This window comes from Galeopterus variegatus, unplaced genomic scaffold, assembly GCF_000696425.1.
Source record: "Galeopterus variegatus unplaced genomic scaffold, G_variegatus-3.0.2 Scaffold951, whole genome shotgun sequence".
Classification (NCBI taxonomy): domain Eukaryota; kingdom Metazoa; phylum Chordata; class Mammalia; order Dermoptera; family Cynocephalidae; genus Galeopterus; species Galeopterus variegatus.
In genome coordinates, this window is record NW_007727062.1 from 202,840 (window position 1) to 216,784 (window position 13,945).

At 34.0% G+C, this 13,945-nt stretch overlaps 1 protein-coding gene across 1 annotated transcript in view; it reads right to left on the minus strand.

The window, feature by feature from the left end:
• Positions 1-8,678: 8,678 nt before the first annotated feature.
• The window catches only part of LRRTM4 (leucine rich repeat transmembrane neuronal 4), a 5,830-nt gene continuing 563 nt past the window's right edge, over positions 8,679-13,945 (minus strand). The window contains exons 2-3 of the mRNA XM_008573673.1: positions 13,637-13,787; positions 8,679-11,877 (exon numbers count right to left, since the gene is read on the minus strand). Of these exons, the coding sequence (XP_008571895.1) occupies positions 10,325-11,877; positions 13,637-13,640 (1,557 nt within the window). The 5' untranslated portion in view covers positions 13,641-13,787 and the 3' untranslated portion in view covers positions 8,679-10,324. The remainder of the gene's footprint in view (positions 11,878-13,636; positions 13,788-13,945) is intronic.

The following is a 13,945-nucleotide window of genomic DNA, read 5'->3' on the forward strand; positions in this document are numbered from 1 at the left end:
TTTATGACAGGAAACACAGTATTCCATATGGACAACAAGTAAGGGAGGCTTAGGCTTAACTAAAATATGATGCATCTTAGGAATGCAATTTCAAAAAATCGTATTTTAAAAAGTGCTCTTATTCATCACAAAATGTGAACTTTGACAGTATGCAATCTTATATATAGTTTCCAATACCAAATTTTTTTTATATAACACCCACGCCTACACCCCCATTCTTGTGCATATGAAAGAAGTAAATGTACCAGAATTTTTAAGGTGTTATCTTTGCATAGTGGGATTTGTTTGAATTGTTTTGTTTATTGCTATACATGACTTCATGTTTTCAATGTTTTCTAAAGAAGCATTCATTTATTTCATAATTGGAAAATAAAGTACACCAGGTTAATCCAAAAATTATACTTATTCATATTTCAGAATAATCTGTATTTTTCTGATTGTTTAGTATAAGTTGAATGGAAATAGTCTGACAACAATGTATAAGATAGTATATTTGTTTATGTAATCACCCAGTTCCAATAAATTTTCAGTAAAAACTGCAGTAAGAAAGAGAATGGATGCTATCTTCCTAGTAACCAAACAATCCTTGTCAATCTTCATGTTTTGTTGCAGAATCAGATACACATTCTCAAGGAGGAAGTTATGTTAAAATTCAAGAGGCAACAAATTGGAATATTTATTTACAACAAGTTGGAATATTCACTTAAAATCATCTCAGATGCTTCAGTCATTTGAGAAAAGACATACCACAGTAGACAGTGAGCCAAAGGGATTATGATTTGCAAAAGGTTAAAATATTTAAGTTTCGCATTTTTTTATCTTTCAAGTTTCAAGATTGGGATCTAGGCAGCACTTCTCAAAAGTTATAGCAAAAAAAGTTCAAAAGAAAAAAATTCTGGGTAGAGTACTGTAGGCCATATCCCAGGAGGAAGAGGAAAAAGTGGTTGAGAAAATTAAGTGCAGGGCTAATGGTTCTGCGGTCACTCTTCTCTGTCAAGGAATTACAGTGGGAACAGATACCATTGAATTGAGGTCCCTAAATGCAATGGAAAAAACGGGATCCCATGTTGGCCCAGCCCTAGTGTCAGCACTTAATCACTAAAGACAAGATGGGCGTGGTTACCAAAATGACAGCAATATCAAAGCAGTAATCAGAACAGGCTGACCCACAAGAGACCTATGATGATGGTTAGTGCATCATCGTGTCCCTAGAAAAGAAGTACATGGGTAGTCTACAAAATTGTTACTTGATCTGTGTAAGTGGAAGAGTTCTAGGTCAAGTCAACAGAAGTCTAACTTGAATCACCAACAGAGTCACGACCCTACAATCAATTCCCACACTTGAGCCAGTTTACAGACTTGGAACTCATTGAATGAACGAGAAGCAAATTTCTCTTGTGGAAGAGCCCTGCTACCAAAAGTTTATACTGTTTTTCTTTCTCTCAGCCTTTTCCAAAGGGATCTACAGTTACTTAGGAAGGTGACCGTGCATTAGGGAGTGTAAAGTAATCAAGCTTTGGGGGATTACTGGACACTGACTCTGAAGGGACACTAATTTCTCAAGACACAAAACATCAATGTGATCCCACAGTCAGGCAAAGGGCTCATGGAGGTCAGATGGAAATCAGGTGATTAATGGTGTTTTAGCTCTGGTCCATCTCACAGTGGGTCTAGTGGGTTCCTAAACTCATCCTGTGGTATTTCCCCCATTCCAGAATACATTATTGAAATAGACATACTGAACAACTGCAGATCCCCATATTGGAATAATTCTGCCTTCTCAATCACAAAGTAAACCACTTGTTTTCTCCAGCAAAGATAAAAATTTTCTTTCGTCTTTTCTGTCTGTATGGGATTTGTTTCTGTTTAAGAGTTATATCCGTGGTGCCCTCCCTATTTCATAGCACAAAACGGTATCACAGGAAATATTCCATGGAGAAACAAAAAGAATTATATTTCACATTAAAATATATTACAGTTATGGCGAGAAAGGTATGAATAATGCAATATATGTTTCAGCAAAAATAACTCAGGATTACACTCAACTGATATTATATACACTAAAGCATTAAGTGATATATATATACACACACACACACACACACACATATATATGCTAGAGAAATATTAATTCTTCTTGAAATCACTTATTAAGTTTTTAATTCATAAGTAATAATTTATATATTGTTTAAAACTCCCACTTATGATACATAAACACTTCAGGAATTAAAAGTGCTTTCACTTGTTAAGAAAATGAACTGAAGGGCAATACTTGATGAGACTGAGAATTTGTAAGTTGTTACTATAACCTGTTTCTTTTTCAGAGTTAGTACCAATAAAAGAAATACAAATGCTGCTTTCTTTGAAAGGTAAATAAAATATTCCGCTAAGGGAGTATATTATAAAATCTGAGATGTTATTAAATATTGCCATGTCTGGTACCCAAACTAAATTACAGTTCAGAAAAGGGACTGAAAGTTCAGGTTTATTTTTTGCTTCAGTAAAAATGTAACCACAACACTTGTTTCTACATCAGGGAGTATTATAGCCATCATTATAACTAATAATAACAATGAAAATAATACAGCTACATCGCATTTTGCATTTTTCAGTAGATGTAAGGCTTATGGTTAATAATCATTTATATTTACACTGAAGCTTTTGGTGGAGGAGGTCAGAGTGCTTTTTGAATAGTACCTCATTAATCATTTCAACGAGTTACTTGGAAAGTTATTATCCCAGTTCAATAGATGGAAAAATTATAACACAGAAAGGTCAGATATATATTTACTTGTCCAGTATTAGAGAAGTAAAGTGAGTTGGCTTCAAATCTAATACCTCTTTTTTCACCCCCTGATCTAACTACAGGACCAGTGAAAAATTGGTCCATATTGTGGTTTGACCATCACCCTAAAGTACTTCAAGGCTGACCTCTCTGCTATTACTTTTGTAGATCTACGAACACAGAAGAAAATATCAATTTTTCATCCATGGTAACCATACTAAAAAAGACTCAGACATAATTAATTTGTTTCCATTTTTTTCTTATTTCAAGTCTTACTAGAAACCATTGAATATAGTTGGTGTCAATTTAAAATTGTAAATATTAATGTACTTCATAGTGAAGTTCATTATGATCAAATTTATTATGAAACAAACAAGCAGTATTCTAGAGTATCATTCAAAAGTAAAAGTATTTAATAGGAGTCAGTTAATGGAAAGAAGAAATCAATTTTTAATAATTTTCAACACCTCAGATATTTAGATCTTCAAGAGCAAATTAAAGAACCAATGTCAGTAAATGTGACTTGAGGGAACAGGGAAGAACTTTAAAAATCAAGTTTAGAATTTATACTCAAAGACTATTTCTGTTTGTTTGTTTTAAGAAAATCAGTGTAATTTTCATGGTTATCTGAGGGCTAACCATTTTAATGGTTAATTTTAATGGTCAATTTTAAAAGGAGGCAGTTAAACAATTGTTTTCCCTTTCAAGTAAAAATATACAGTGAATATGAATTAAGTATCATTGCCTTTTTAAAATGAAATATTCTCAGGCATTTTTCCTCCTTATATAATTTGCTATTCCCAAATTAGTTTCTATATAATTTTCTTTTAATATTAAAAGTTCCTTCTAAATAGAATCAATGCATAATTATTTATATTTCTATTTTGAAGTACATATTTTGCTTATTTACAACCTAAAATAGAGTGAGTTCTCTTAAGCAATTCATCCATATCAATCTTATTTAATCTGGTTTGAGACATTCAAATGCACTGTTAAAATTAATGCACTTTTTAGTTTTTAAACTTAATGAGATTCGAAGAACCCAACCATTGAAATATTAGTAAAAAATGAAAATTGTAAATTTGTGCCAGAAATGTTGAAGTTATAGTCACTCTTTTTACCTTTACAACTTTCTTTTAAAACCTGGGATTAAAATGTTTACTAAAACTTATTTTCTTTTACTGGAAGAATTTGTGTTTAAAAATAAGATAAAAAGGAAAAATGTGACCATTCTTGCCAGATTTAGTGATTAATGCTAAATGTCATAACCTATTTAATAATGTATTTGTTTATTTATTTATTTGATATCCAGGCATATGCTTGTGTTCAATGTTTTCCTTTTATTCATTCTTCTTCATAATTTTTGAACAAGATTTTTATGATTTTTTTATATTGTCACCATTTTTTAAAAAACCTTTATAAATGCATATCAGCTTTGCTGTGATTTCATTCCCACTCCTTATGTTTACAAATAGTACAATGAATAGATTCGACTTAAGGGCAAACATCTTACTTTTAAAGGACTAATTTCCCATAGCTCCATTTTTTTTAGACCTTAATTTCTCCTGACAGTGAAAGCATTATTTTTAAAGTGCTTAGAAGGAGTTTAAATACATAGCCTTTTCACATATCTAGCAAATTTAAGAAGATGTTCATTAAAAAGCCAATGGCTTTGATACCATAGGAATACTGTGTTTTTCTCAACCTTCCTTAACTTACACTTAAAACTTTAATGGCTTATGGAGTGCATGAGAAAAATAGCCCCATAATTTTTCTTTCCTTTTAAGAATATTGAGATTTTATTAAACTGACTCAATGAATGATGGTTCTTCTGGTACTATAAAAAGCAATTTTAATTTTTAAAACATATTCAACATCACTTCATGCTTTTCACTGATCAAAAGACATACTAATTTTTCAAAACTCCCTGTGTCTGGTGATATACAGGTTGCCACTGTTTCACTTTGATTCAGTGAATTATGAAACTCTAGAGACATGAAAATTCAGATGAGTCAACCAAGTCCTCAATGATAACATTACTGAGCAACTTCTAAGGCATGAAACGATTTATAAATGCAATTCCTGAGAAGAGCTAGGAATGATTAGATTTTACTGAATTTAGAAAAAACTCAAGAAAAAAAAATTCTGGTATCATATGAATATTACTGGGGTGTGTCACAAGCTATACATTCCTAAGACCAGAGTCAGATGCCCCAGCTTGGAATCTAAGAGAACAACCACTTGTTAAAACCTTGTCCATGAGATGCCAATATCAACTAATTCTAGAAAAAGAATTGAAGGATTAAATTGTCAGTTTAAAAATCCTTCCTAAATTAGCCATATCAGACCTTTTTGGCACCTGTCACTCTTTACTACTTTCATTTGCAAATTCTAACACAAAAACTCTATTCACAAATAGATTTTAATTGGATCAAATTCAGACAATTGATTTTTTAAAAAGCAGCCATAGTTTTAAGTACATGGCAGAATTTAAAAGTCATATACAATGGTACTTCAAAAAGTTTGTGGAAAATGGAATTAAAAGATAATACAGGGGCCGGCCCGGTGGCGCACTCGGTAGAGTGCAGCACTTGGGAGCATGGCAGCGCTCCCGCCGAGGGTTCGGATCCCATATAGAGACCGGTCCGCTCACTGGTTGAGCGCGATGCGGGCGCGACACCTAGGGTTGCGATCCCATTACCGGTCACGAAAAAAGACAAAAAGGAAAAAAAAAAAAAGATAATACAAATCTTCCCATGAACTTTTTGAAAACCCCTCCTATGTGTGTGTGCACATGTGCATGTGTGCTCACGCACTTCTCTAGTTGTATGTGTTGTATATCTTCCACTCAAGCATAAAAAAATTGCATGGCTGTTTACCTGAGCACCTCATTTTTTAACAAGTCAAGGAGCTGATTATTTTCTCATTGACAAATGAATATAAATAACCCAGGCTTTCTCTCATACCTCATCTTGCTTTTTCAGTCCTGAGAATGACCATAGAGAAAAGTGTACCAATCTGAGAATTGCCTTTAGTTGGGAAATGTTGTGCTGGTAGAATACTCTCATTTGGGTCACACAGAAATGAAGTGACTAGCCAAAAGTAATGCCAAAAATGGCAATATGTAGTATAGATACAGACTTGACTACATTAATTTTTTTTCATAAAAATAATTTTAGACCATGGAGATGTAAGGTACTAGTGATTTTTAAAGATGATAAAACATTTACCTTAAAAAATACATTCCTGATGAACAAATCCTGGTAATTTTAACCCAAGATTTTTTTCACTACTAATTCAAATGTTCAAAATGGATATCAAGTCTCATGGAAAAATATTTATATTATCTCTCTATTTCAACACTACACACATGCACACACATACACACAAACACACACAAATATACTGTACATCAATATACAAATATAATTTCAATTATAACATTTTACCATGACACTGTAGTAGTGAGACACCTAAATACAGTTTTTTTTAATAGCTTTATGTTGGTAAAATATTAATTAAATTCAATGATACTGGGCCTGCCTCACTTAGAATCCCTTTTGAATATATATCATGCATTGTAGTCTTTGGAAATCCTTTCAGTACATCACAAAATGTCAATTACTAAAGTGTCAAAAGAAGTTAATTGTCCACTTTAAGTCAATAGTTTGAACATGATCTAATACATTCAACAAATATAAATTATTAGAAATGGTCTATATCATCCACAGCATAGCAGTGAAAGAAATAGTATTAGCCCAAACTGTAAACCAGTATTTCTTCTATTTTACCTGATTTTGAAGTATGTAACCAAAATACTGTATAACTGAAGAATATATACCTATATTGTCACCAATACTGCCATTTTCCTAATGGTAGCACTGTTAGCATTATGGGATCATTAAGCTTTATATTTCACTTACTTAACTTTTAAAACACTTTGGATGGAAATTCTCTTTAGAGACTACCTTCATTCATTTTAAGGTTTCACCAATTTCATTTTTTAAATGTAATACATAAACTAGAATGTTCTCTCTTTTCCTATATTCACATTGGCTACTTTTATAAAGGTGCTGGCTATTTGCAGTTGATAAAACCAATCCTAGAAGAACTAGGTATTCAAAACTTTGTTCTTTACAATCTCTAAAAAAAAATTTGGTATACTTACTGAAGTAACTTCATAACCCTGTAATATTTTTTAATGAGATAAAATTATGCAAAGTTTCACAAAGTATTTTCAAAAGTAAGTGGTTTGCAATTTTCTCTATTTTTAATGACACATCACTAAGTTTTAGGCAAAGCTGTACCCTTCTGGTTTTAAGTTATCTTTTCTAAGTACATATTGAGGACAGACAAATTAAATGATTCAGTTCAACCAAATGAATTGATCTGCCAAAGTATGATGATTGCAATGTACGTATCTCTTATATTTGTGCCATATATCATATTAATTATTCCTCATTTATACATACAAGAAATTTTTACTACCTAAGTTATTAAAATATTATCTTTTAATTTATTAGTATGGTGTGTGCACATAGACTTTTTAAAATTAAAACTTGCAAAATGTGGAGCCAAATTATTTAATTTGAAAATTGCATGTTGTATTTGTGTGATGGTTCACAGATGCCATACAAATGAGGAATATTAATATTTTTATTTTCCTCTTAAAAGAAACAAAATGACTATTTGAATTATATTTAGGTCATGATAACTGAATATGAATTAGGAGGAGAGTGAACTATTCAATTTAATGTAACTTATTTTTCCTTCAAGGCACTTAGAAAATTAGCACTTGATGCTAACTTTTCCAGTTAAATATTTATGGCTTTTTTGGGTAAAGTTTGGTGTTTTCAATAAAAAAAAAAAAAAAAAATCCTGCAGCATAAAATTGTATTGTAAATATATCAATTTTTTTTTTATTTTCTATGCTATTGATACATGAGATGTATAAAAACAACACCAGCTAAAATTCAGCATATCTTTAGTGTTTCTAAAAATCATAAATTTGCACAGATCATTCCCCTCTCTTTGCTTCATTTTGTGGAGAAGTTTTCTCTAATGGAAATTTTCTCAACAGGAAAAATTTTACTCTGGGGTGACAAAGAAATATGGGGGATAGGGGGGTTTCCCTAATTACCAATTCCTAACGATTTATTTTTCTTATTTTTAATATCAACCTATAACTGTAATATACTGAACATCCTATCAAAAACATGGGTGGCAACTCCAATTATTTTTGTGTGTCTGTGTTTCAAAGTAACTTAATATTCATTTAAATGGAGTTTTATTGCAGCCTCTCATCCTCCCAAATTGAGGTAATGGTCTTCAAAGGACAGCCTATCATTTTCCAAGTTTCTGGGCATGGCAAGTTTGACCTAATTCAGTAGAGCCACCATTTAGACTTAATAGTATCCTTACAATATTTAATAAAATTCTTCATTGTTTGATGCTTTAACAACCCATTCATTCCCAACAATGCTAGTGAAATTTCGTGACCTTGAACTCCACTTTATATAATATAGTATCAGAACGTGTTTTTAAACACCCATGTTTTTATGGAATAAAAAATCTTTTACTTTATCATGGTAATGCCTAGGGTTTTCGAAGAAATGATTGGTGGAATTTAAGATTTCTGGAAAAGTTTTAGAATTGCTGTTTTCAAGTCCTAGTTCTTTAAGAATCTTTCTTTCTTCCTGGTGATTCTTATAAATAAAAATCACCATTCTACAAAAGACAAGAGAAAATGAATCAATGAACCTCGATTTTCCTTTTCTCTTTATCTTACTAGCCTTTAAGATAATCAAGAACTCAGGATAAAATAGGATGAAATTGTGTTACTAATATTCATCTATATTGAATAAATGTGGGCCTGTAATAAAAACATCAAGCCTTGTTAGACTTTTATAGAAAATCTTTTATTCACTTTAATTTTTAAGGGCAATTGCTTATACAGGATTCTTTTAGAGTTTTATTATCTGGGATTACTTCTCTTATTTTCAATGATACACAAAAAAGAAGAAAATGAACTCTGTGAAGAACAGTTCAATAGTCCAAATTGTACTAAGTTGGAGATTATTTCAAATTCAGTGCTTTGTCTGAAAACATTTTCATTAGCATCTGTATTTAGGAATATGAAAAAATTAGAGTATATATTATTGAAGAGCAAATTATATTTTCCAACTGCTATAACTAACATTAGAAATGTCAAAGTCTTTAAATACTCATTAAAACTCTCTTTTGAAAAAATACTCATCTAAAATAAGATGCTAAAACAGCATATTGCCAGAACTCAACCTCTCTTCACCAGTTCTCTCCAGCAACAAGGCCTTGGCAGTCAGTCATTGCACATAATGATCACCTTTACCAAGAAAAGAACAATTTACATCCAGTATAACTTATTGACAATTTGGAAATTTGTGACTATTTTTCTATTCATTAACATGCTTCTATAAGTGATCTTTAAAATTAAATAATCAGGAAATAGGCCCAAACTTATTCTCACGAAGACGAAAAGGATAGAACATGAAATATATACTTTCATTTGAGACTGTCACAGAAAGGGAGAATACTCAGAACTCAAACCTCTCTCCTTGTATTTATAAATATTTGTATCACTTAATTTTGCATAAGTTTAACAAGAATACTTATTCCTTTTGGGGATGACAGCAACACAGACAAATAGTCCCTGTTATGCCTGTCATTATGTTATTGCTACATCATCCACAACATCACAACCTGATTTTAGTTACCAGGGACAAAGCCAAAACATAGAATTTAAGTTTCATTCTGAATACACACAAATAGCCAGCACTTAAAAATCCTTTGAAAACTGATATATGTCCCAGTAATTTTAAAACATAAGGGAAAGAAAGAAGGAAGGAAGGAAGGGGAGATAGAAAGAAGAAAGAAAGAAAGAGAAAGAAAGTCTTATAAGCGTGATACAATTACACAGTAGGCCTCTGACATTCTCTATGCTGGTATAATAACTAAACAGCAAGTAACACGGCTGTGAAATCCCTGTTGCATGCTTCAGTCAAAACTAAAAATTTACAACAAAATCAACCCTTGGGTAAATTGCTCTTTGGTTTAAATCTTCATTATGTCCTGGAATTTTGGTAAACTCACTTTCTTTTTAAATTAAGCTGGCCCCTCCTATCTTTATTTTGTTACAAAAGTCAAACATCAAGAACCAGACATAAATTTCAGAAAGAAAAGAGTTTTGTTTGCATGTGTTTTTAAGTCCAACCCCTGTATACAAACTGTTAAAAAACAGATGTTTTAACATAGTGCTTTATTCCAACTTAATCTCATCCTTGAATGAACTTCCTTCAAGTTTCAACCATTAGAAAAAAAAAAAAAAGAAAGAAAAAGCAGTCAATTTCCTGGTGGTTGTAATTTAATTAAGTAACCTTCACACCAAGCAAAACCCAAAAGCAAAAGGGTCATTAATCTTTCTAGTGATTAGAGACACCTCTAGAGCTTCAAACATTTACCTCTCCTTCCCCGCAGTAGAAATGCTTTTAGGAGGATCATGGCTCATACCTCACATTCCCTGGAACCAGAGATGGTATATGTGCAGGGCCCAGATCCATTAACCGATATATCCACGGTCTCAGAGTTTGTAGGCTTGTAGTCCACATAATACTCCTGTAAAGGGGAATTCATTTGTCTTTCAGACTCTCTGGCCTTTTTCCGCCTCCTCTTCATAAGAGAGTGTTGCTGGAGTTGTTTCATGCTTGCTGGGTAGCGTTTCCAAGACACATAGATTACCAAGAGGATCATGGCCACAGAGACAAAGAGAGCCACACTCCCAGCAATAATTTTGTGAAATGAAACATGCTCATAATCTTGCTCTGTGTCCGGAATCTGAAACCCTGGAGAAGGGCTTGGTATTTCAAGGGTGGGTTGGATGGCATCAGATTTGAAGATGGTAGGTTTAGGGATAATCAGAGGCTTCTGTGGAGTTTGGGGGACCAGGTGTGATCTCTCCGTGTTGACCACCTGGACTTCAGAACAGATATTATATGTTTCCACAGCATCACTAACCTTTTCACCCTGGATGTGCTTAGGTCCTGCACATATCATGGTGCTTTCCTTATTTCCTTTGAAATTCTTAAGCCAATAATATAGAGGACAAATGCTCCGACTGCATTCCCACATATTTCCAGACAAGGTGATGGATATTAATGATATCCATGCATTGACAGTTTCCTGTGAGATATTGGTGAGCTTGTTAGAATCCAAATTCAATTTTTGCAAATTGGGGAGGCATTTAAACGTACCCGGCTCAATTCCTTGGATGTCATTTCCTGATAAATCCAAGTTATGTAAGGAACTCCAAGTCCATGTCAAGCCTTGGCTAATGGAGCGAATCCTGTTCCATTGTAAGTAAATTGAGCGGAGATTGAAGAGACGTGGAAAATGAGCGAAGTTGATCTTGGAAAACTGATTGTGCTCCAAGTGGAGCTCCTTTAACTTCAAGAGACCAGCAAATGCATTTCGGGACAAGCTTCGAAGACGATTATAACCCAAATCCAGAAAGTCAAGATTACGACAGTCTTGAAAAACTCTTATCGGCACAGTCTTTAGTGAGTTAGATCTCAAGTGCAAAATAATGAGTTTCCGAAGGCCCTTAAATTGTTCTGATTGCAATGACTGAAGCTTATTGTAGGAGAGGTCCAGATTGCGGAGATTGGGAACTGGGTGAAATGTTTTATTGTGCAGATAGGTAATTTTGTTGGAGCTTAGAATTAATTCTTTCAGTCTACGGATCCCTTGAAATGCATCTTCATCCACTGAGCTAATGTAATTATGGTCAAGATAGAGCCATATAAGCTGGTTAAGGCCAGCAAACTGATTGGATTTGAGTTTCTGAATGCTGTTGAACCTTAATGATAAGCCTTGTGACCCTCCAGAAATGTTCTCAGGGATATCTGAAAAAGCATGAGATTCACAGTACACAATTTTGCCATCACATCTGCAGTTCTTTGGACAAGCTCTCTGAGCGCCCGTGAGCATAACAAGAAGCAGTGTAGGGAGTAGCACCGGCACCACACTCATGCCTTTAAGCTGTGTAATTAAATGGAAACCTACAATATTAAAAAGAAGACAGACATACATTGTGAAGCTATTAAAATAAATCACTACCAGCTTACCAATATTAGAGGCATTTTGTCTAATGTAGTAATGGGACAGTGGATTTAAGGACAAGGTGTTTAACATTAAAAGCATTATTTTCTTCAACATTGCATGCTTGCTGTTTGTTCTTTCTTGCTTGATCTTCACATCACCCCAGTGCCTTAGAACTAAAAAAACTCTCTGAGTTCAGGAGTTCCTATGTACCTCAACATTAAAAAAAACACAGAGCCTTTTTTATCACTGAATGCTGACATTTTAATAACAATAATATTCAGCTAGTTAATGTGTTGAACCACAGTACGAAAAAAAAAAAAGTGTATGATGTCTTCTGGTAAGGGCAAAATGTGATTTAGTAAACCGGGTGCTTGTTCATCTTTCCTAGTTGAGAAAGCAGGATGTACTCTCGCAAAGCAGCTTCAGTAAGCTGTCAGGGTTAAACCAAGTTTGTCCTGCCCGAAATTGTATACTTATTGCATAATTAAACGGCAGTATATGAGTTCTAGAAAAAAATGTCATTGGGACTAGTATGGTCAGCCAACGTAACATGGTATGAAGACTAATAATTGTGAGGTATTCTCAGTTTGTTAATGTCTGTATGTGTGGCTCTCTGCCCAGTGCTAACAGGGGCTCAGAGACCTACTCCTAATAGAGAACACTATAAAGTTAAGACTGTCAAATTCTTATTAAATATTTGCAAAAAATGCAAAATAGTCTCCGGTAGTATTAGTTTGCTGTTATTTTTAATATAGGTGTTTCTGCAGATTTGAAGAATAAACAAGGAAATAAACTGCAGACTATTATCTTCCTCCTCACCTTTCCCACTGACTTTTTTTTTTCCTGCCCTACCTCCATTAACTTCAGAAAGCCTGCAAAGTTGCAATCTGTTGGCACTTAGGCTTCATTTCCTAGTCCTTGCATGTTAAGGGACTTCTTTTCTCTGTCAACAGTAGATTTATTATTTCTTAACGGTGGGGAAAAACTACCGTATGTTACAGTTCCTTTTTTTCCTTTAAATTTTTATATTTTTAACCAAGAGACAATCAGCCCAACCTCTAATCTAAAAACCCTCCTTCTCAAGCAGTATTTTTTTTCTTTAATTTAAAACCCGATCTTACTCTCTGTCCTCTTGCCAGCTACAGACTCATTGAAATACATTCCAGCTCTCCCAGACAGGAGAAAGGAGGGTGTAGGGGGGTGAAGCCAGTCACACTTGAAAAAATAAGACTGGCAAATGACTGCTGGAAATTTGGAAGATGGGTTCAGGATACAGCTTCGAAGATAAAACAAGCCCTTGTTCAACCTCTAAAAAGTAAGGACCCCACCCCTACACACACTGTTAAGTGTTAATCTTCCTGACAGAAACCAGAAATACAAGCGTGGCTAATATTATCAAGAAATAGAAGCAAACACAATATTTATCTCATGCTCAATTCCCAAGCTGTGGATAAACAGACGGTAGAGACAGTCTTAAAGATATTTCTCTAGAGTCTGTTTAAGTCCGTGTTATGCATTTATGGATTAAAAAAAAAACCTGCAAAAAAGGAAAATGATCTAAAAATATAATAGCAACTATAGTGAATCAACTGGCAAACTCAAAGGCTGCTGCTTTTTGCCTGTTTCCCCGGCTTTTACCAGCGAATGCCACAACTGAGGATAGAAAGCCAAGAGGATTCAGCTTTGCTAAGAAGAAAACAACAAAAGTTCACTCACCCATCCTTTGTCATCCAAAAGCGTTTCCCCCCTCTCTCAGCTTTCTTCTTATTTGGTCTCTGGTGCTGAAACCACCACCACCTTCATGACACAGTGCGGCTGTCATTCACACCATTCTGATCCCGCATGTGAGCTAGTAGCCCCATGCAAACTTCCCCGGAGAGCACAGGCAAAAAAATACATATATACATATATATTAAAAAAAAAAAATCAGCAGGGGATGGGATGAGGGGGCAGGGAAAAGGAAGCGGGGCGGGGGGGGCGGGGGGGGGGCCTTCAGGCTCTGAGGACCATTGTGTAATTCACCAG